Here is a 20,725-nt window from a genome sequence, read left to right as displayed (position 1 = left end):
ACATGAATGAAGAATGAGCGTGAGGCGTAAGGCGAATGACCAACGTTGCGAGCGTGTGAACTAGGCTCATAGACTTTGAACAAGCAAGCAAAGCTTCGGAAGAGACGGGAGAAGAATTAGCCAAAGGCGGTTGATGATCAGGCGTCCAGATGTCGAGATGTCCTCTCGCCGCCTCAACGCAGCACCAGGATTCTCAGCCAAGACCGGACAATGTCCATTGTCAATGAATTCACCCCGGTAGTCTGCAGGGTGACATTTCGGTTGCGAGAACTAGATGAATGTTGCCGTCTGATATGGGGGCGAAAAGTCTAAGTCGGATGAGGCAGGCAACATTGTATGTACGCGATGCTACCCAAGACAAAGTGTCTTTGGTGGAGACCTACCCAGGTACCATCAGCGTATCGGCCTGACAATGGTAGAATCCAATTCAGGTACGTACGAATCCACCACTCACGAGCCAGCTCGTTTGCGTTCATAACCTAGGCGCATGCTGCAGGGCGTACCTGCATCAACGAAATAGTGTCGGGGGTTGCTGATTGTGGTTAAAACGATGGAGGTGCTCGGCGGTTAAATGCAGGGCGGAATTTAGTGGCGTGCCGGCTCGGCAGGGTCCTCGCGTTGACCCACCTTGACAAACTCAACCTCATCCTTCGTTCGTCTTGGCACATACATCGCGCCGGAGCTGACACTCCAGCAAATGAGTTTCTTATTGATTTCGCCTTGCTCGCCTACGGGCCTGGCGGCATGTTTGCCTGGCCACCCCTGATGCCGCAGCTGTGAGCCAGGTACGGGACGGGAATTGGTGCTGCGCGCCGCTCGACCGTCGTCCGGTCGTGAATGCCTCGTCCCACTCGGTATCACTACGCTCTTCGTCAGGCTGTCTTTCTCGCTGGGGACATTGATCGCGCTTTTCTCATTCCTTGAAACTTGTTGTACAAACACTCATTCCATATCATCATGACATCCAGAGGTGTCTCATTCAAGGGCCTAGCCCTCAGCCTGGGCCTCCTTCTGACTGCGGAAGCACTTGATCTGGGCTCTTTCGGCGGACAGGCGGAAGTCAGGCTACTCATGGAGAACGTTGCTGGCCAGGAAACCACGCCTGAGGCTAGAGAGATGCTTATCAAAGCAAATGAGAAGCCCGACTACACATGCACTGCAACCAAGTCATGTGACCTTGGATGCTGCGGACCTCTGTAAGTCGTCGATATGAACATGTATTATCGGCCATGATGTTAATGATAGTCGTTAGCGATGACACCGGTACCGGTGCCTGTGGCTTTGGTCCCGTCTTCTGCGGCGACAAATGCACCAGCGATTGTAGTCGTAAATCTGAATGCGATCCTGGCACCTGGGGTCTCCAGTATGCGAACCTCACCACTTGCCCACTCAACGTGTGCTGTAGCGAGCATGGCTTCTGTGGCACGACGGTTGACTTCTGCGGCCCCAATCCTGTGCCGCATCCCCAGTGCGACCTCTCGCAGCGGAGTGCCGACGCGCGCACCATCGGCTACTACGAGGGCTGGAATTTCCAGCGCCCTTGTGGTAACATGGAGCCTGAGGACATTCCCTTGGGTCACTGGACGCACATTAACTTTGCCTTTGCTCTCATCAACCCCAATACGTTCCACATCGAGGACATGGATCCAGGTACCGGATCACGATACGGTCGTGTAGCGGCCCTCAAGGAGAGGCAGCCTAACCTCAAGATCTGGATTGCTGTTGGAGGCTGGGCTATGAACGATCCCGGCCCGTACCGGACCGCCTTCTCCGACATGGCCGCCAGCGAAGCAAACCAAGACAAGTTCTTCGATTCACTGTTGACTTTCTTGAGGCGATATAACCTAGATGGCGTTGATCTCGACTGGGAGTAGTAAGTGATAAACTCTCATCATCTCTGGCTAAGCTGACACACGCGCTTCAGTCCTGTGGCTGAGGATCGAGGCGGCATACCCGAAGACTTCGACAACTACGTCAATCTTCTGCGGAGGCTTCGCGAGCGCTTGAACTCATCAGGTCGAGAATACGGCATTAGCCTGACTCTTGTGAGTAGCAACCAGTCCCTGCTATACTTTTTGTTGTTCCATCGCGACTGACCCCAATAGCCTGCCTCTTACTGGTATCTCCGCGGCTTCAATCTCCAAGGAATGGAGCCATATCTCGACTGGTTCAACATGATGACGTACGACATCCACGGTGTCTGGGACGCCAGCATCGACAGTCTCGGCCCTATTGCCCAGGCTCATACGAACTTGACCGAAATCAAGATGGGTCTCGAGCTCCTGTGGCGCAACAACATCAACCCAGAGCGTGTTGTATTGGGTCTTGGGTTCTATGGTCGCAGCTTCACGATGAAGGACCCTGGATGCATGACGGCTGGCTGTGAGTTTAGCGATGGCGCTAATGGCGGCGCATGCACGGGCACGCCCGGCGTGCTGTCGGCGGCGGAAATCAACGAGGTCATCGCTAATGGCGCCACTGTCACCCACGATGAAGAGGCGGCTGTCAAGATTGTCACTTGGGACTCGAACCAGTGGGTGTCATTCGACGACACTCAAACGTTGGGAACAAAGGTCGATTTTGCTCATCAGCACTGCTTAGGAGGGTAAGTGCGACGATTTTGTTCTTGATGCATCGCAAATCTGTGACCATTTGCTAACAACAATGCAGAACCATGGTCTGGGCTATAGATCTCGACGATGGTACGCTTACAAAAGCTCTCGGCGAAAACATCGAGAGACTGCCGATGCCCACGTACAAACCAAGACAGCTCTTTGAATGCGGTGCAAGGCCTGAGTTGTAGCTAGCAACCCGAGCGTGTTCGCATAACAATTTCATTACCCTTTCGTTATGAGTGACCCTCATAGCCATGAATCAATCGCAGTCGCAAATTATCTTCTACTCAATAGCAAAGATACTTGCCCGTCCGCGTGAAGTCCGCGACCAGTGCACGGCCTGCGGGGGCCCGCTTGCCTTTATTTATTCCCTCGACAAGATCAACCCCCAGTTTCACGGGGTGCTTACACTGCTATGGTGACATGTATATGATTGTAGCTAAGAGTGCCCAGTAATTATCACGACGTTCTATTTACATGATCTATAAATGAACTTGGCGGGTACTTGCATACACGGTACTCATCAGCATGCACCATCTTTGGTGTCCCCGGCGCGAGAAAATTCTTTACTGCTCCTCGCCTTCCCGAGTCTGCCATGAAAGCCGCTTGAACCTGAATTGTGCGGCACCTCCAGGGTGGAAGGCGTGGGATCGCCGTAGAGCGCGACTAGCCGGTCGACATCCATGTTGCTGGGGCGGTGACGAATCGGGATGATTTGGTTCGGCATGGAGTCTTTCTTGTATTTCATGATGACACGTCGGTTCGCGCCGTTATCGCCGCCACCAGCTTGAGAAGGATACAACATGATCGAATCTGGGTCAAACTGCGCGTCTATAACCATGTTCGCAGTGTTGCTAATGGGAAGCCAATCAGCAGCACTGAAACCGTATTTGCTGGCAACGCCGCGCAAGACACAAAGGTTGTTGTACTCTCCCTGCAAGATATCTCGCTTTCTCAAGTCCACTTCCGTATCAATCAGGACCTGTACTGATTTGTGAATCTTGTAATGGTCTTCGAGGTTTCCACAATTGAAGTCGTCGGTCTCGAAGTACTTTTTCCCGGTCATTGGAACGCTCCAAGAGGGCCCGGTGATGCTGCTCTGTTCCCAGTAATACGGATTTTGGTGCTCGTGAGCAAGGCCCCAGGCGTGACCTAACTCATGGGCGATATTGGCGGGGGTGTTTTCTTGACCGACACCTTCCTTGTCAGAAAGGTACATGGTGGGCCCACGGACGGCCGTCGTGGGGTTGTCCGCGATCTCCTGTGCGTCGACCACGGGAATGCCCAGCGTCGTGGAAAACCTGCCGTAGTCGTTGTAATGGATGTGCAACACGGAGTCGCGCTTGTCTTCAGACTTGCATTCTGCATCTGAGACCTCCTCGTACTTGAAGCCATGTCTATTGAGCTGAGCCCACAGTTCTATGGCTGACCTGAAGAGGCCCTCGAGCTTATCGTGACCCTGCGAGTTTTCGAAGCAGTATCTGATCGTCTTTTTTGGCCAGATGCGGGGTAATTCTGCTTGACCTGGCCGGCTCTCGATGGAAAAAGCGCGCTTGCTGAGCGACGAAGTCGCGTTGATGGTTTCGATGGCTGAGTAGTCAGGGCGAGGGTTTGTACGTTTGTTGGGTGCTTTGGCCTCCCAAAACCTACTGCCACCAAGAACCCCTTCGGCGCTAGCGAGCAAAAAGATGATAATGGGAAAAAGATGCATGTCGAACGAGTGTGTTGGTGAACGAGTGTATGAGTGAATGAGCTAACGAGTGACTTCCACTCGAGACGGCGAATTGGTGATATCCAAAAACCAAGCAGCGGTAACAAGTATTCAAAGATTAATTGCGCCGAGTGAACAGCACACAACTTACCTGGACTCACGCCCCATCCGACCCTGGTCTCGGCCTTGCGCAAGGCTGCCTACGCAGGTAGATGCTCATCTCTATTGTGACCTTTTGCTTACAGTCTCTTTCGATAGAATGCGCCAATAAATTTTGCCGGTGTGCAGTTCCCGCCCTGATGGTCATCCAGTCAGCATAAGAGGTTAGCTTCAATCATACGTCCCCACTTGTCCCGGTCGTGGTAATCGAAAAGGGCAGGTTCCGACCCCTATCAATTACGCCCTGCTTGCATCCCATATGAGCTATGCTTGGCAGAATCCTGAGGCTAAGGCATGCAATGTAACGTGGTGAAGAAAGAGGATGATAAAACTTTGTCCGTGGCGGCACGGCGGGTTCCTGCAGGTGAGCTTAGCCGCCTTAGCCCCACTAAGAATCTGCGCCGATAGCCTAAACCTGTGAGGTGCACCATCAAGCACTACGACATGCGGCTACGAAGCGAGCATCATCGCCGCTCTACCTAAAAGACCCTGCCCAGACATACATCCTTGCATCAGTCAGACAACTGGAATGATGGACGGCTGGCCTTAACAAACTCGGCATGTACCCAATGGGTATTCTAGTATCGCACTCTGGTTTTCGAGCCGCTAGACATCCCCTCACACCTGGGCTTCAGGGTGTGTTCATTCGTTTCCGTACATGCATAGCAGAACCAGAGCATTTCGGAATCCTCTTGCGTCAAGCTCCAGTCTTCGAGCACTGGTTGTACACACTGGTCTCTCGACTACATCGATAGCCAGCCGCTCGCCTAGCTGCTGTGTCAAGTTCGACCATGCGTTTACTGAGCCAACAAACGCGTTGCCTGGCTGCGGGCCTACTTCTCACAATCGTCGGTGCCCAAGACTCCAGTCCTACAGGTCCAGTACACCCGGGCCAGCCCGAGAACTGCAACGGATGGCACACCGTAGTCAAGGACGAGAATTGTCAAATCGTGTCTCAAGCCTACGGTATATCCACGGAGCAGTTCCTTGAGTGGAACCCCGCGGTTTCCTCCGACTGTCGCGACAACTTTTGGCTCGACTCGGCCTACTGTGTGAGCGTCGGAAAAACCAGTACCAGACCTACCATATCCTCGCGTCCTACATCCACGTTCACTTCTGGCTCCATTTCATCTTCCTCCGGAACCAATTCTCAGACGGCCATCACGTCAACACCTGCGACGACGACCACTTCGTACAACTCGACTTATTCTGTCTTGCACCCCGTCACCTCGTGGAACGTGTCGACTACCAGTACCGACAATGTATGGCCACCTACCAAGACGCTCGCGGGGCAGACGGAAATTTGCAACTCATGGTACCGCGTTATGCCCGGCGATACATGTCAGCGAACGGTAGATAAGTTCGGTCTAAAATCCATCGACGAGTTTGTGAGCTGGAACCCCACGACCAAGGACGATTGTGATATGCTTCTCGCCGATTATTGGGTCTGTGTTGGCGTTCAAAGACAAACAGGTAACACGGATCTGATATGGGAGACCGCCCAGCCAGACTTCACCGCGCCTCCTGAGCCGACCGACTACACGCCTGTTACACTACCCACAGCCGATTCAAGTTTCGCACCAATCCCATCGCATGGACCTATGCCATCCAACTGCAAAGTTTTCCATCAGGCGACAGCCGACCAAAACTGCAATGACATTGTGAAGTTGTACGGCTACTTCTCGCAACAGCAGTTCTTGTCGTGGAACCCAGCCCTCGATGGCAATTGCCTAGGTCTTTGGCTCAACACTTGGTACTGTGTTGGCGCATACGCGGATGCTGATCTCCCACTACCCGCACATCAGACGGCGAAACCGACGGAGGGCAAAATCCCTCTGGGATACCCCAACGACTGCACGCGATGGTATCAGACAACCTTCGACGACACGTGCGACCTTATCGCGCTCATGTTCGGTAGCTTCAGCGAGGCCGACTTCGTGAAGTGGAATCCCTCCGTTTTCGGCGATTGCGCCGGCGTCGTTCCAGATGCATGGTACTGTATAGGTCGCCCGGGCACGCCGACTACGCGTACTCCAGGCGCGCCCTCGCCGACGCAAATGACAGAGACCATACAACCGACTGCGACGCAGCCGACAACCACTACAACAAAGCCAACTGAGCCTGTGCAGACACCTTCACCTGTCCGCGAAGGCATGGCGGACAATTGTGTGAGCTTTCATCTCCAGCAGCCAGACGAGTTCTGTTACGCGATGGCGACTGGCGCCGGCATCTCTTTGGCGTAAGTGCTTTCCGCGTCCAACCACTTTCCACGGTTCCTTCTCTTGGCCTTAGCTCTATCATCTCGAAGCTCATACTGACATTATCTCCAGCCAATTTTACGAGTGGAATCCCGCCGTGGGCAACGACTGCCAGAACCTGTGGCCTGATTACTACTACTGCGTTGGGGTGCTATCTATTTGATGGCAGTACAGATCTAGGTATAGAACGTGGCGCCTTGGCGCCGTCGAAATGTAATCAAGAGAACTGTCTCAAAGTGCAAATTTGCTTACATGCGGTGATGGTGTCTTGCGGCGCGGTGTTGGACCAGATTGTGGATGGTGGATCCAGACTGGCGGCAAATGGTCTTGGCAAACACGCTAGATAGATTAGACCCGTGGACCTCTCGGGCTGGAGACGGTCCAAACCCCGAATGAGAGAGGCAGTCTTTTCCCTTAGAACGATGCGCGCCGCCAACGATGTGAAGCCCCTTGCATTGTACATCGGATCATTATGGGTAAGATGCCGTTCCTTGGCGGTTGACGCAGGGGTGATTAACGAGAACGGAGGCGCAATCAGCGGCCGCCTTCTTCATCACGCCAGTGCGTCGCCGCATACACGTTCGGGCAGACGGTAGCTACCTATGTATGAGCTTACTGCCTATTGCCTGATCGCTTCCCTGTCCATCAAGGCCATCCTCCTGTCGCATCCCCAACCATGTCCAGGCTCAGCGCATGGCTGAAGAAGTACCTGCGCATCGAATCGAGCCCCAAACCGCCATCCCCGGACGAGCCTCCGTTTCTACCTTCTTCGCGACGACCGATTACACCGACTTCGATCGACACACCAGCATGCCTCTTCTTCCAGCTGCCGTACGACATCCGAAGCATCATCTTGTCCATGGCCTTCGATAGACGCATGCTCCACATGGATCTTGTACAGCAAGCAGGCGCATGGCAATGGAGGGGCATCCCTTGCGGACGTAATCACCCATTATGGAAGCCATCTATGCCATGGCATTGGAGAGGCCCGTGGATCGATGAGTGCATAAAGCAGATGGAGGAGGGCCGGCATAGAAGGAGCGACCCAAGCGACCCCGCTGTGCGTTCTGGGGTGTATGACATTGGCGTTATGGGGTTTCTGCTGTCTTGCAGGCAGGCGTACATGGAAGGTGTTGAGTTCTTGTATTCCGCCAACTGCATAAGCATCCAGAGCGAGCCCTTGCTTCTTCATCTTCCAAGACTGATTCCGCATAATCGATTGGCATCGATCACTTCTCTGGAACTGACGATTGAGGCACATCGTATTGAGCAAGATGATGGCACACCCTTCTTCAATATGGACCACCTAGAGCCCATTCTCGATAACATCGTCAAATACTGCCCCAGTCTCCGCAAATTCTATATGTCCCTGCTCGTTTACTGGGACCGACATCGCCACGATCTACTCACTGGTCCAGCCTTACCCCTGCTCGATGCCTTCTGGAGGTCGAAACAGTTGCGCAATATGATAGTCGAGCTGCCTGAACCGCACTACAGAGCGATCGAGTGCGCTCGGCCTATAATCCAGCATCCACGTGAAGCACCCGCCAGTGGTTGGCAGAAACGAAGTCAATGGAGAGCTTTGGATAGCAAGGAGCCTCAGGTACAATACAGATCTCTCGAGCGCTACCCGAGTCCGCCCCTGAAGCTACCGGTAGAAGACGGCGGAGATGATGAAGTGGAGAGTGCGGGATACTGGCTCCGCGAAGGTCACCCAAGATTTACCCATCTCACATCGGAATGTGGTGCCCATTAACGGCATTGCGTTACGGAGGTCCTTAGCAGAGATCAAACAAGTCGAAGTTCTGGTAAGGGGTTTAGCCTGCTGGCCTGCACTTGTTTGAGCAATCAATCTTAATTTCGCTACAAAGGCCTTTTGCATCACGCTTAACATCTAGTATCTTGTACCTAATAGCCAGCAGACGAGAAACTACTAGAGGATGGTTCGCAATGATGCGGAAGTACCCGCTCACACAATGGGGGACTCGGCGGCAGGCCTGTGCGATGCACGATTTGGTGGGGCTGGGAGCTAGGATGCGTTGGGGCTCATCGCAGAGGCGACAGATAGCCGTCGCCGTGCATCTGCAACTCCCGATCCCATACCTATATACTGCGCCAAGCGTAGATTCGCGTTTCCTCGGCCCTCCTGGAATTGACTGGATCAATCAACGCGTTGTGCATCCCGAAGTTGATGATAGAACACGTAGCCATTTCAATGCCGGTTGCGCACAGCTCAGCGCGACGCGTCCCGTCTCTTGTCGGGCCGCGAAGCAACGATGCGCTAGCCCCGAGATTCCTAAGGGGTGGCAAACCGTCGCGCTTTGCTTTTGCCGCTACTGACAACCTTCTCGCCCAACACCATACTATCCAATCGCCCCGACGATCACGGGAATACAAGTACCTTCAATCGCGTCGGTCGTCATGCAAGATGCATGCACTGGAGGTGCTTGCCTAGGGCCAGGCCGCACGTGGGAGTCTCGCAAAGCTATTCGCGGCGAAGGCAGGCGCGAGCAGCAATTCTACCGGTACACCCGATCATTCATTAGCTGCTTTTCAACCATGTTTCGACAGGACTGATGTTTCCATAAAGATACTATGGCCCTTTCCGGCAGATGTCAGACTATGGCCCACAATATTGCGACGTGCGCGATCCCGAGGCAAGAGAGAGACACAAGGCCGTCTCGTGCCCCGACAAGATCCTCACAGCATTTTGCCAGCTGGGTGCTATGAGATTGAGGGCCCGACGTTGTTTGATCTTCTTCTTCGATGTTAACCATGCCTACATCATGGCCGAGGCGACACAAACGCTATCACTCGTCGATGATGCGATCCACGAACCCGGAGATGAGATGTGGATGGGTCACTCTATCATTCCCCGCGATGTTGCTTGTTGCGAGACGACCGTCAATCTTCCTTCGTTTCCCATCTCTAGTGCTGCAGACGGCGACATCCGGAAGAGCGCCTTCGTAGTAAACGACTTGACCAAGCATCCGGACCTTTCTACCAGGCCGTACGTCACTGGCTTTCCCAACGGCCGCTTCTACGCTGGTGTGCCCATCACAACACCATCTGGAGTCAACATTGGTGCATACTGCATCCTCGACGACAAAGTTCGCAATGGAATCTCGCAGAAAGATCTCAGCTTCTTGGGCGACATGTCGCAAACTGTTATAAACCACCTCGAATCTGTGCGTGCTCTCTCAGAACGGCAACAAACCAATCGCATGGTGGCAGGTCTTGGAGATTTTGTTCGAGGAACGTCGGGTGCCGCTCGCAAAGCCTCGCCCGCAACTAATGTGTCTGTGAAGAACGGCGGCGTCGGAGTTCATGAAGCTTACTCAGGTCAGTATCGCTCGCCCGAGGCCTTGATGGACCCCACAAGTACTCCCGCTATGACGCCTTCGCAGTCGGTAGGAGTCTCCTTACCCGCTCAGCATGAGAACAGCTCATCGACCGGCGATGCGCAGGTATCTGAGAACCCCACTTTTCATCATCATCAGCGATCGAGCGACTATAACGGAGCTCCCCGGCTAACCGATCGGAAACATGCGTTGCTCGATCCACATGTGCGGACAAACACCGTGAATACACCGAAACATTTTGCTTCTCCAGCAGAAGGCTTCACAACCCATCCACAGCCTCGTCGACGTGAAGATGCCGACGATCCCAGTAGTACGTATCAACGTGCTGCGGAAATTCTTTGCCAATCACTCGAACTAGACGGTGTCGCCTTCCTCGACGCCTCTGTCCGAGAATTTGGTGGACTGAGCGAATCACAAAATGCGGAGTCCAATGAGGGGAGTAACGCTGATAGCGATGATTCGGCTGTCGTTTTTGAACATTTGGACCCTACAAATGAGTCAAAAACCGAACATGCAACCGCCTGCCAGGTGTTAGGCTTTGCACAAACAACGCGAAATCACAGCATGGGAACAAGACATCCGACGGGTGAGCCTCCCACAAAATTGACAGAGTCGTTCTTACGCAGGCTCATGCGTCGTAATCCGCTCGGAAGAGTTTGGAAGTTTGACGAAGACTTCAGAATCTATTCCGAAGACGATGTTTCTTCGGACGAGTCTGGAGCCGGTGCCAGTGCTGCGAGAACACGATCATCAAGCAATGAACAACGCAAAACCCATCGTCAAGATCGACGAAATGATGGAGATATCCTGCAGGCCGTATTTCCCGGATCACGTTGCATAGCGCTCAATGGGATATGGGACTACACCAAGAAACGGTGGGCGGTTGCGGGTCTCTACTGGACGTGTGATCCACTCAGGAATATCGCCAAAGACACGGAGATGCAATTCGTCGATGCTTTCTGTGACATTATCGTTGCCGAAACCAAGCGTCTGGAGGTATTGGGCACCGACAAAGCCAAGTCAGACTTCATTTCGACTATATCTCACGAACTTCGCTCTCCACTACACGGTATATTGGGCTCGTGCGAGTTACTAGCGGAGCAGACGTTGGACGATATAGCTACGTCCTTTGTCGAACAGATAAACTCCTGCGGACGTACCTTGCTCGATATCATCGAACATCTTCTCGATTTTGCAGATCTCAAGAGTCGGCGTTTGAGGAAAGGTGCTGTGAAAAGCTCGAACATCAGCCAGAAGCTTCTCCCACCAACCACAAGCTCTACTGCCGACGATCTGAAAGCGCTAGACATGAACATAGCACTTGACGACTTGACCGAGGACGCCGTTGTATCGACCGTATACTCCTTCTATTACGGCCAAAATGCGAAAGATCACACTCATCCACCGGTCATTCTCGACATCGATCGATCTGACGGCAGGCCTTGGCATTGCAGCTTAGCCACGGGCGGCTGGAAGCGCGTTTGCATCAATCTCGTCACCAATGCACTCAAATACACGCCTTCTGGACATATACGGGTCTCCCTAAAGCAAGAGCCTAAACTGGGATCGCGGCGACGTTTTGACGCGGTGCTTACTGTTTCCGACACCGGAAAGGGCATGTCGAAGAAGTTCCAGAGCGACCGTCTCTTCCATGACTTTGCCCAAGAGGACACATTGTCCGATGGTCTAGGCCTGGGTATGCACATAGTCTCAAGGATAGTGTATGCAATGGGTGGCAGTATCGAAGTCAAAAGCGATCAAGATGGCACGGGTACCTGCTTCACTGTACGTGTGCCACTCGAGGATCACCCGAACAGCGAGCGTCGCATTGGGGCTTTGAACGGAAGTAACGTCACCCCGAAGGCCTTCGAAAACATCCAGGTCGGTCTCGTGACGGGACCGCATCCATCGTCCAACATTGAAGTTAATCCAACGGAAGCGGCTTCTGCGTCAGCCATCTCTTCTATCGAGAACGTCCTCACCTCTCTGGGTATACGGTCTGCGCGATGTGAGTGGCAACGCAGTAATTTCTACGATCTCATGATTGTTATGGAAGCCGACATCAATGAATGCCTTGCGACCCTCCGAAAGGAGGCGACTGCAGTTGATGGGGCTGGAAAGAGGAAGCACAACATTGCGCCCATCCTCGTCGTGTGCAACAACAGTCCGAGTGCACAGATGCTTCGCGATCAGTGGGCAACGGACGGGCTTCAACCTCGTTTGACAATGGAGCATATCGCTCTACCTTGTGGCGTGAAACAGGTGGCTCGAACAATATCGTCTCTTTTGCGCTTGCACGAGAAGCGTACAATGACAGTCTCAGAGCGGTCAAAAACCCACGAAGAACACAGCAATGGTCTTCTAGCGAATGGAGTTGCACGAGACGACGCTACAACTGCTCATCAACTCCCAATACGATCGCTTGCTCCACCGTCGGCTGCAGCGAAGGTTTCTGTCACAGAACAGTTTGGGGCTAACTCAGCAGAAATACTGGCTGAAGTCGCAAACGTAGTCCCGGTACAATCGTCGCCGGCAGAAGTCCAGCTGGTACACCCGCCGAGTCATCGAGTCTTCGACCCTCAAACGCTTTCGTCCTCACCATCTACCACGACGCGAATGTCGGAACCCCCTCTAATCAAAGTACCACTCGCTTCTGTAGTTGTGTCAGCCACGAAAATGCCCACCTTGCTTCTTGTTGACGACAACAACGTCAATCTGAAGCTTCTCGCTGCCTTTGCCAAGAAGCACAAATACCCTCATCTTACCGCTCAGGACGGTCAACTTGCTGTCGACGCATTCGTGAACGCTCACCAAAGTATTGCATCACAACAAGGCACTGGAGCGCACGCTATCGGTGAGGGCGCAATCGGCATACCAAACGTGATTCTTATGGACATCAACATGCCGGTTATGGACGGTTATGAGGCTGTTCAGCGGATTCGATCCTACGAGAAGAAGCATGGTATGGCGGCATCGAAGATCATCGCAGTCACTGCGTTGCAGTCAGAGGCCGCACGGGCTGAAGCGTACGGTAGCGGCTTCAATATGTTTCTCAGCAAGCCGATCAAATTGCAAGATCTGGCGAAGCTTATCCCGCTTCTCTAAAAGCAGACTAGGCGATTATAACGCGATTCGTGCAAAAAAAAAAGTTTTATTTCTTTCTATATTGTGCTATTAGCTACATTATCTAAGTTTAGAAGAATTTAAAATTTTATTATAAATAAACTTAGATTTAAAATATATAAAATAGCTAAAGCTATACTTAATATAAGATAGAACGTTTATTACTCTACTTAAAGAGCTATTTAGGTTATTTAATAAAAGATAGAAGTAGATATATCTATAAGTAAACTAGAAGTAGTACTCTAATTAATTATAAAGCTACTTACTATAAGTATAATAATTAGCGTTTAAGAGCTATAGTAGTAATCTAATATAACTTTTATATTAGATTACTATTTAAGTTTAAGTAAAAAGTATTAAAACTTTAAATAAATATTTAAAGTGTTATATATATACTAGAAAGTATTAAATACTCTATTACTTTATTAATCTAAATAGAAGTATAGAAATAATATAGAAGTAATATACTTATTTAAGTAATATAAAAAAGTAAATATATATAAGCTCTAGAGTATATATAAGTCTTATTTCTCTAAAGAGTCTAATTATTATCTACTAGTATAGCTAGAAAGTAGAGTAGCTAATTCTATCTAGAACTACTTTTAATTTTTCTTTTCTATATTTTAATAATACTATAATAGCTAATACTTAAAAGTAAAGTACTAATAAAGTAATAAAAGAATTTAATAATAGCTTTTTTTTAAGAATAGTCTAGACACTAAATTTTCTAATTAAATAAAAAGATTATTAGTTATTAATATATATTATTCTATTCTTTAGTATAGAAATTATATCTATACTATTTTCTCTAGACCTAAGAGATAGAGTCTATACTATACTTATCTTAATAAAAGTAATTATATAAGTATATTATAATATATTACTAGATAAAGTTTAATAGTAAACTTTAAAATCTTTTATATAAGTCTAAATTTATAACTTATAATAATTATACTTATACTACTTCTATAATAGTTACTTTATATATAATTATAATAGAAAAACTACTATATATATATTATAAATTACTAATAGCTATTTAAACTATTAACTAACACTATTAACTAATACTAGTATTAATATAATATAATTACGTAATACTAAAAGAAAACTTAGTAAGCCTACTACTAGTATAAAGTCTAATCTAATCTAAAATATCTATATAATACTTATATAAAGTCTAATAGGTCTAATAACTATAATAGCGATATTATATAAATACTATACTTACTATTTATATTTACTATTATTTATTTATCTATTCTCTATCTATACTAAAAAGTTCTAAGCTTTTACTACTATAGTCTAAACTTTATAATAGTATTTATATTAGTTTAAAGTATTTAGAAGTATTATTTTTTAGCTTACTAGCTATATTACTAGTATACTAATACTTTTATCTTATTTTTTATCTATTAAATAAGTTTAAGTATTTCTACCTTTTAGAGTAAACTCTAGAAATAAAGTTTATTTAACTATAGGTAAATTCTACTACTACTTATACTAGAACTACTATAGTAGTATATCTTTTATTAACTTTTTAATAATACTAAAACGTTTTCTAAATAATAGACTTATTTTTCTTTTTTTATATAGTATAGTAAATAAATAATATATATACTAAGAGTAGCTTAATAATATAAGGTATGTCTATATTAAGATAAGTTTATAGTACTTTATATCTTAAGTTAGATTCTCTTAGTAGAATAATATTAATACTTAAGAGTATAAGGTATTAAAAGTTTTATTAGTATTAATAATACTAAATTAAGAAAAAACTAAGCTTATTAGTAGTACTAAGTAACTATTATCTATACTAAGTACTAAAGGTTAGAAGTCTTTACCTAAGTAGTAGATATAAAAAATATAGTAAATTCTAATTTCTCTAAAGTAATATTAGTATTAGTATTAAGCGTAAGAATTTTTTTTAAGTATTAAACTACGTCTTTAGCTTAAGTATTTTTATTTTTCTAAGATATATTTTATTATAAATAGTGTATAGAAGTATTATTAGTCTAAAAGAAAATTAAATTTAAATAGATAATAGCTCTCTACTAAGTATTCTAAAAGTTATAAGTTAAGTTTAATATATACTTTATAAGTAAAGTATATATAAAAGTAACTTAGTCTTTTAAGCTTAGCTACTAATACTCTAGTATATCTTATCTTAAAAAGAATTACTATATAAGTAATATAATAACTTTATTATTTTAATACTTAGATAAAGTAGTATTATAACTATAGCTTATTAGATTTAGAACTATTAAAATAAAATATAAAGTAGATTAAATAATAAAAATACTATATATTCTTTAAATAAGTTAGTATATCTTTTTAAATATCTAATAATATTCTTTTTATACTTATATAATATTAGAAATTCTTATAAAGAATATCTCTACAAAATAGCTAGCTAAAAGACTTTTCTAAGTAAAATCTAGCTTTAGTAAAAGTCTAAAGACTTTTATACTATACTATAGATACTTAAGTTACTCTTTTTATTCTAATTTACTTTTATTAATAATACTCTAAATAATAATAGTAGTCTTATAGCTTAGATCTATTATATCTTTACTTTAAATCTACTATATAAAGTTTCTAAGTACTTTATAACTTTTAGTAATATCTAAATTTATAACTACTTTACTAATATACACTTTTAAGATATTAAAAATATTATAAACTATAAGAATTAAGATAATAAAGTAAAGGTAATTACTACTATACTTAATACTATTTTACTAAATATTATTATTCTAGAAGTATACTAGTATAATAGCTAGTTTAAGTAATAAGAAAGATTACTAGTAATATAGTATATTTAGGTATTATAAGTAATAGTAAGAATAGTAAAAAGGTTTAATACTATATAACTAGATATAAAAAGAGATTTTAAAAAGAAAAAGAGCGTCTTATAATTAAAGTAAATATTATTAATATCTATAGTAATAGATTAAAAAGCTAGATATAATTACTCTATAGTTTAATACTACTATAGTAGTTAGAATAATAGTTCTTTAAGTCTATAAATATTATAATTAGCTATTTATACAAGTTATTATAGCTCTACTATTATAGAAAAAGATAGGCTATATATTATAGATTAAGTGTTAGTAGGTAAGATAACTAATTAGAATAATAAGGTTAGTAGCTTTATTAGTAATTAATTAAATAGAATAAAATTGTATCTCTTTAAAGTATAATAGAAACTAGAGCTTAAAATAATTTTTAAAGATTTAAGAGATTCTTTAAAATAAGTAAAAAGATACTAAATATAAAAAATAAGAATTAAAATTAGATTGTTTATATATAAAGTTAATATAACCTTTTCTAAGCTATTATTTTCTTTACTATTATCTATCTATATAAGTATATTTACACTTTATAATAGTACTATATTCTAATTATATTTTAGACCTAAAGTTTATCTATATAGTACTATAAGTATTAAGACTTTTACCTATCTACTTCTAAAGCTAAAAGAAGACTATATTATACTATCTTCTAACTTTTACTCTAACTTTTACTTCTTTTACTAAGATATTTACTTAAGTACTAAGAGTCTTTTCTTAAAAAGCTTTTATGTTAAACTTAAAAAAATATTAAAATAATTAGTACTTTATACTTTATCTATTACTACTTTTAAGTCTACTTACTTATCTACTAGAAAAGCTTTTAGTATCTTTACTCTTTATAAGTATATTATTACTATTATTTAAATACTATATTTAGAATAAATATAAACTTTTTTTATTATCTATTATTATAGCTATATATAATTAGTATAAAGTATTAGTAAAATATAGTTATAATAAGATTACTATAAAAAGTTATTAATTATGTTTTATTACTTTACTCTATATTAATACTATAATTTACTTATTATACTATAGCTATATATACTTTTATTATATAGTTTTTTTAATAAAAGATATTATTTATTTAAAGCTTATCTTAAAAAAATATAAAGTTATTATAAGAAAGTAGAGTTAAGTAATAAAATGTAGTTAGTAACTAAGAAATAAAGTTATAATAACTCTACGTATAGAGCCTTTTAAATTTTATACCTTCTAGAAATTAAAATATATAATTAGCTAATTATAGCTTCTATTTAATAAGCTATAGACTAAATACTATAAGTATATAGATTAGAGTTCTAAAGCTATAGAAGTATATTAATAAAAGAATTATATTAATTTACTATTCTAAGTCTTAGTAAGAAAATCTAAAACCTAAAAAATTTAAATATATATATATATACTATAAAGTACAATATATAAGTTACTATAATATAGTAGATAACTTAAGAAAAAAAATATTCTACGTAAGTAAGCTTAAAGAGTAAACTAGCGTAGACTTTAAAGCTTATTCTACTCTATACTTTAAAGATTTAATATACTATCTTTAGTGTTAGCTAGAAGTAGAGTAGCTAAATATATCTACTAGATTTGTATTAGATTGTATACTATATAAGAAAATTTAATTCTTAAAATAATAATTTAATTAAATTATTTAAGTTAAATACTATAGAAGTTAGATATATAAGTATAGTTTAAATAAGTAAATCTCTAACTCTATTATAAAGAGTAAAAATTATTTATTTATATACTACTTTTAACTTAGTTAGTAAGTATCTAGTATTTAAATTCTTTATATAACTATTACTTATAGTTATAAAAAAAAGCTAATATAAAAAGAAAACTAGTAATTAATACTTATTAAAACTAGTCTTTTAAGTAAAACCTTTTACTAAAAATAATAGAGTAATAAAAAAAGACTAGAAAAACTAGTTAGATAGTAATAAGTCTAAGAATAGAAAAAGAATAATATTAAATATAAATAAGTTCTAGGTACTTAGCTAGAGTAATATTAAAGTTTAATATAAGTAGATTTTAACTTTAAGATTATAAGCTACTATACTAAAGAAAAAGAAGTAAAGTGTTCTGTTTATAAAAAGTTAATATATATATTATTAGCTATACTTATAAAACTATTATATATTAAGAATAAATTCTTATATCTTATAGTACTATAATTAGATTCTAGCTTATACTCTAGTTTTAATCTATTTTTAACTATAGTTTAGAATTAAAGTACTAGAATTTACTTATATAGTACTATAGTTATATTTATATTCTACTATAGTTCTATTATTAGTTTTCTTATTTATTAGAGAAGCTATAAAAGTCTAGATTAATAATTTATTATACTTATTTTTATATAACTTCTACTATTAATATTATAATCTACGTATACGTATTATAATTTTAATCTAGAACTTAGAGATAGAGTCTACTACGTTATATCTTATAATATTATACTATATTATAAATACTAAATAAATAAACTTTTTAGCTATTAAAACTAAGTCTAATAGACTTAAATGTCTCTTACTATCTACTTATACTTCTCTTTCTTATACTTTTATAATAAAGACTTATAGTTCTATATTAACTAATTTATTACTACTAATAATATATAAATAATACCTAGTAGTAGTACTACTATATTATATAGAGTTTCTTTTAAAAGTAAGCGCTACTACTACTACTTTTATTATAGTTATAATTACTTAAATACTTAAGAAAATACTAGAATTAGTAATAGTAATAAGTCTATAGTACTATAAAAGAGTTATATTTTCTTTACTCTAATACGCTAGTCTAAATATTCTAGAATAGTTTTAAAAATTTACATACTTCTTTATCTACTTTAATATATTAACTTAACTATAAACGCTTTTAATGTCTATTAGTTTTATTATATATTCTATTATAAGCTTATAAATAAAGCTAGTAGTACTTCTCTATTATCTAAATTATCTACTTTATTTAAATTACTAGCCTAGTTATAAGTTTATAGTTATTATTATTAATTATAGTAAGAGCTTATATAAAAAGCTTAAGTTGCTTAGCTATCTAAAGTAGTACTAATAGTATTTAGTAGTAGTATTAAGAAGTAAATAATATATATTTTATTAAGTTAGTCTATATAAGTAATAGCTAGTTATACTAATTAGTATAGTTAAAAGCTATCTAATATTAGTACTATATTTAAAAGTACTTTATATACTTAATAGAGCTACTACTACTACTTATTAAGTTTTTAAAAAGACTACTAAAAATTAAAACCTTTATACTAAGAATTTTATCTTTAATTTAGTATTTAAGCTTACTATAAATATTAAAGCTAGATTCTAAGTAGAGAAAGTTAAGCTTTATCTTCTTTAAGATTTATACTAGACTCTTTAGTAGTTATAGAAAAGTAAAAACCTCTTTTATTTTTCTCTTTTCTTTTATCTTTCTTATTTTTATTCTTTATATCTTCTATACCTTTTAAATCTTTATTTATATTAATTTTTCTAACTATAATATACTATTATATATTAGATAACTTAATAACTTTTTATATTTCTAAGATATATAAATACTAGGTACTACTTATAGTGCTAGCTATAGTAGGTTATAAATATAGAAGTAGTAAGTTTTATTTTATAGATTTCTTTAAGTAAACTAGTAGTATATAATAATTATAAATAAAACTACTATATATAATAAACTAGTCTATAGATTTAATATTCTTTATACTATATAATTCTATATATTAAATACTATAGTAAGAATCTATATAGCTACTTAAAGATCTATTACTATAATAGTAAGTAGTACTTCTATAAAGTATATGTAATTTACTAGTTTATTCTATTTTTATTAGCTAAACTTTATTAAAACTTTATACTATAGCTTACTCTTTTAAGTTTAAACTAACTTTATATAAAACACTATATAATTAAGTAAATATAAGGCCTAAATACTATAAGTTCTTACTATAGTAGAAAATCTTCTTAATATAAAGGTGCTCTAAACTATATTTATAGCTATATCTATAGCTTTTATATAAACTAGTAATTAATAAAGATAATTTTTATAACTATAAACTTATAATTAAACTAATAATATAAGTAAGATAAATAATTTAGATAATAAGCTAATAATAGCTAATTAATAAGCTTATAGAAGAATATATAACTAGTATAGACTATAAAGTATATAAATATTCTTTCTAGAGTATTTAGCTAGCGTATTAAACTATAAAGAATATAAAGCTCTTTTATAGCACTATAATTATATTACTACTACTAATTTTAGAATTTTCTTAAGCTTTTAAGTAATTATAACTATAATAAAAGTAGTAGTAGTAGTACTTACTTTTAAGAGAAACTATATATAATATAGTAGAACTACTACTAAGTATTATCTATATATTATTATTAGAAATAAATAAGTTAATATAGATTATAAGTCTTTATAATAAATATATAAGAGAAAGAAGTATAAATAAATAGTAAGAAATATCTAAGTTTAGGCTTAGTTTTAATAGCTTAAAAGTTTATTTATTTATTTTTATAATATATTATAATATTATAAGATGTAACGTAGTAGACGTTATTTCTAAGGCCTAGAGAGAGAGGTTTAAACCTTTAGCTATAATAACTTC

At 40.5% G+C, this 20,725-nt stretch overlaps 4 protein-coding genes across 4 annotated transcripts; 3 read left to right on the top strand and 1 right to left on the bottom strand.

The window, feature by feature from the left end:
* Window positions 1-957: 957 nt before the first annotated feature.
* On the top strand, window positions 958-2,803 carry J4E78_010094 (uncharacterized protein; the record flags this gene model as incomplete). The annotated part of the gene is made up of 5 exons (XM_049370675.1): window positions 958-1,196; window positions 1,253-1,873; window positions 1,925-2,045; window positions 2,106-2,605; window positions 2,671-2,803. 5 exons carry the CDS (start codon window positions 958-960, stop codon window positions 2,801-2,803), a joined length of 1,614 nt encoding a protein of 537 aa, XP_049217555.1.
* A 335-nt stretch (window positions 2,804-3,138) lies between these two features.
* On the bottom strand, window positions 3,139-4,326 carry J4E78_010093 (uncharacterized protein; the record flags this gene model as incomplete). The annotated part of the gene is made up of 1 exon (XM_049370674.1): window positions 3,139-4,326. One exon carries the CDS (start codon window positions 4,324-4,326, stop codon window positions 3,139-3,141), a length of 1,188 nt encoding a protein of 395 aa, XP_049217554.1.
* A 950-nt stretch (window positions 4,327-5,276) lies between these two features.
* On the top strand, window positions 5,277-6,728 carry J4E78_010092 (uncharacterized protein; the record flags this gene model as incomplete). Its single annotated transcript, XM_049370673.1, has 1 exon — window positions 5,277-6,728. One exon carries the CDS (start codon window positions 5,277-5,279, stop codon window positions 6,726-6,728), a length of 1,452 nt encoding a protein of 483 aa, XP_049217553.1.
* A 2,801-nt stretch (window positions 6,729-9,529) lies between these two features.
* On the top strand, window positions 9,530-13,210 carry J4E78_010091 (uncharacterized protein; the record flags this gene model as incomplete). Its single annotated transcript, XM_049370672.1, has 2 exons — window positions 9,530-10,210; window positions 10,382-13,210. 2 exons carry the CDS (start codon window positions 9,530-9,532, stop codon window positions 13,208-13,210), a joined length of 3,510 nt encoding a protein of 1,169 aa, XP_049217552.1.
* Between the last annotated feature and the right edge of the window lie 7,515 nt (window positions 13,211-20,725).

Source organism: Alternaria triticimaculans (assembly GCF_023758025.1).
Source record: "Alternaria triticimaculans strain BMP 0046 chromosome Unknown scaffold_27, whole genome shotgun sequence".
NCBI lineage: Eukaryota > Fungi > Ascomycota > Dothideomycetes > Pleosporales > Pleosporaceae > Alternaria > Alternaria triticimaculans.
Note: the sequence above shows the minus strand (reverse complement) of the source record. Positions and strands in the feature narration are given on the sequence as shown.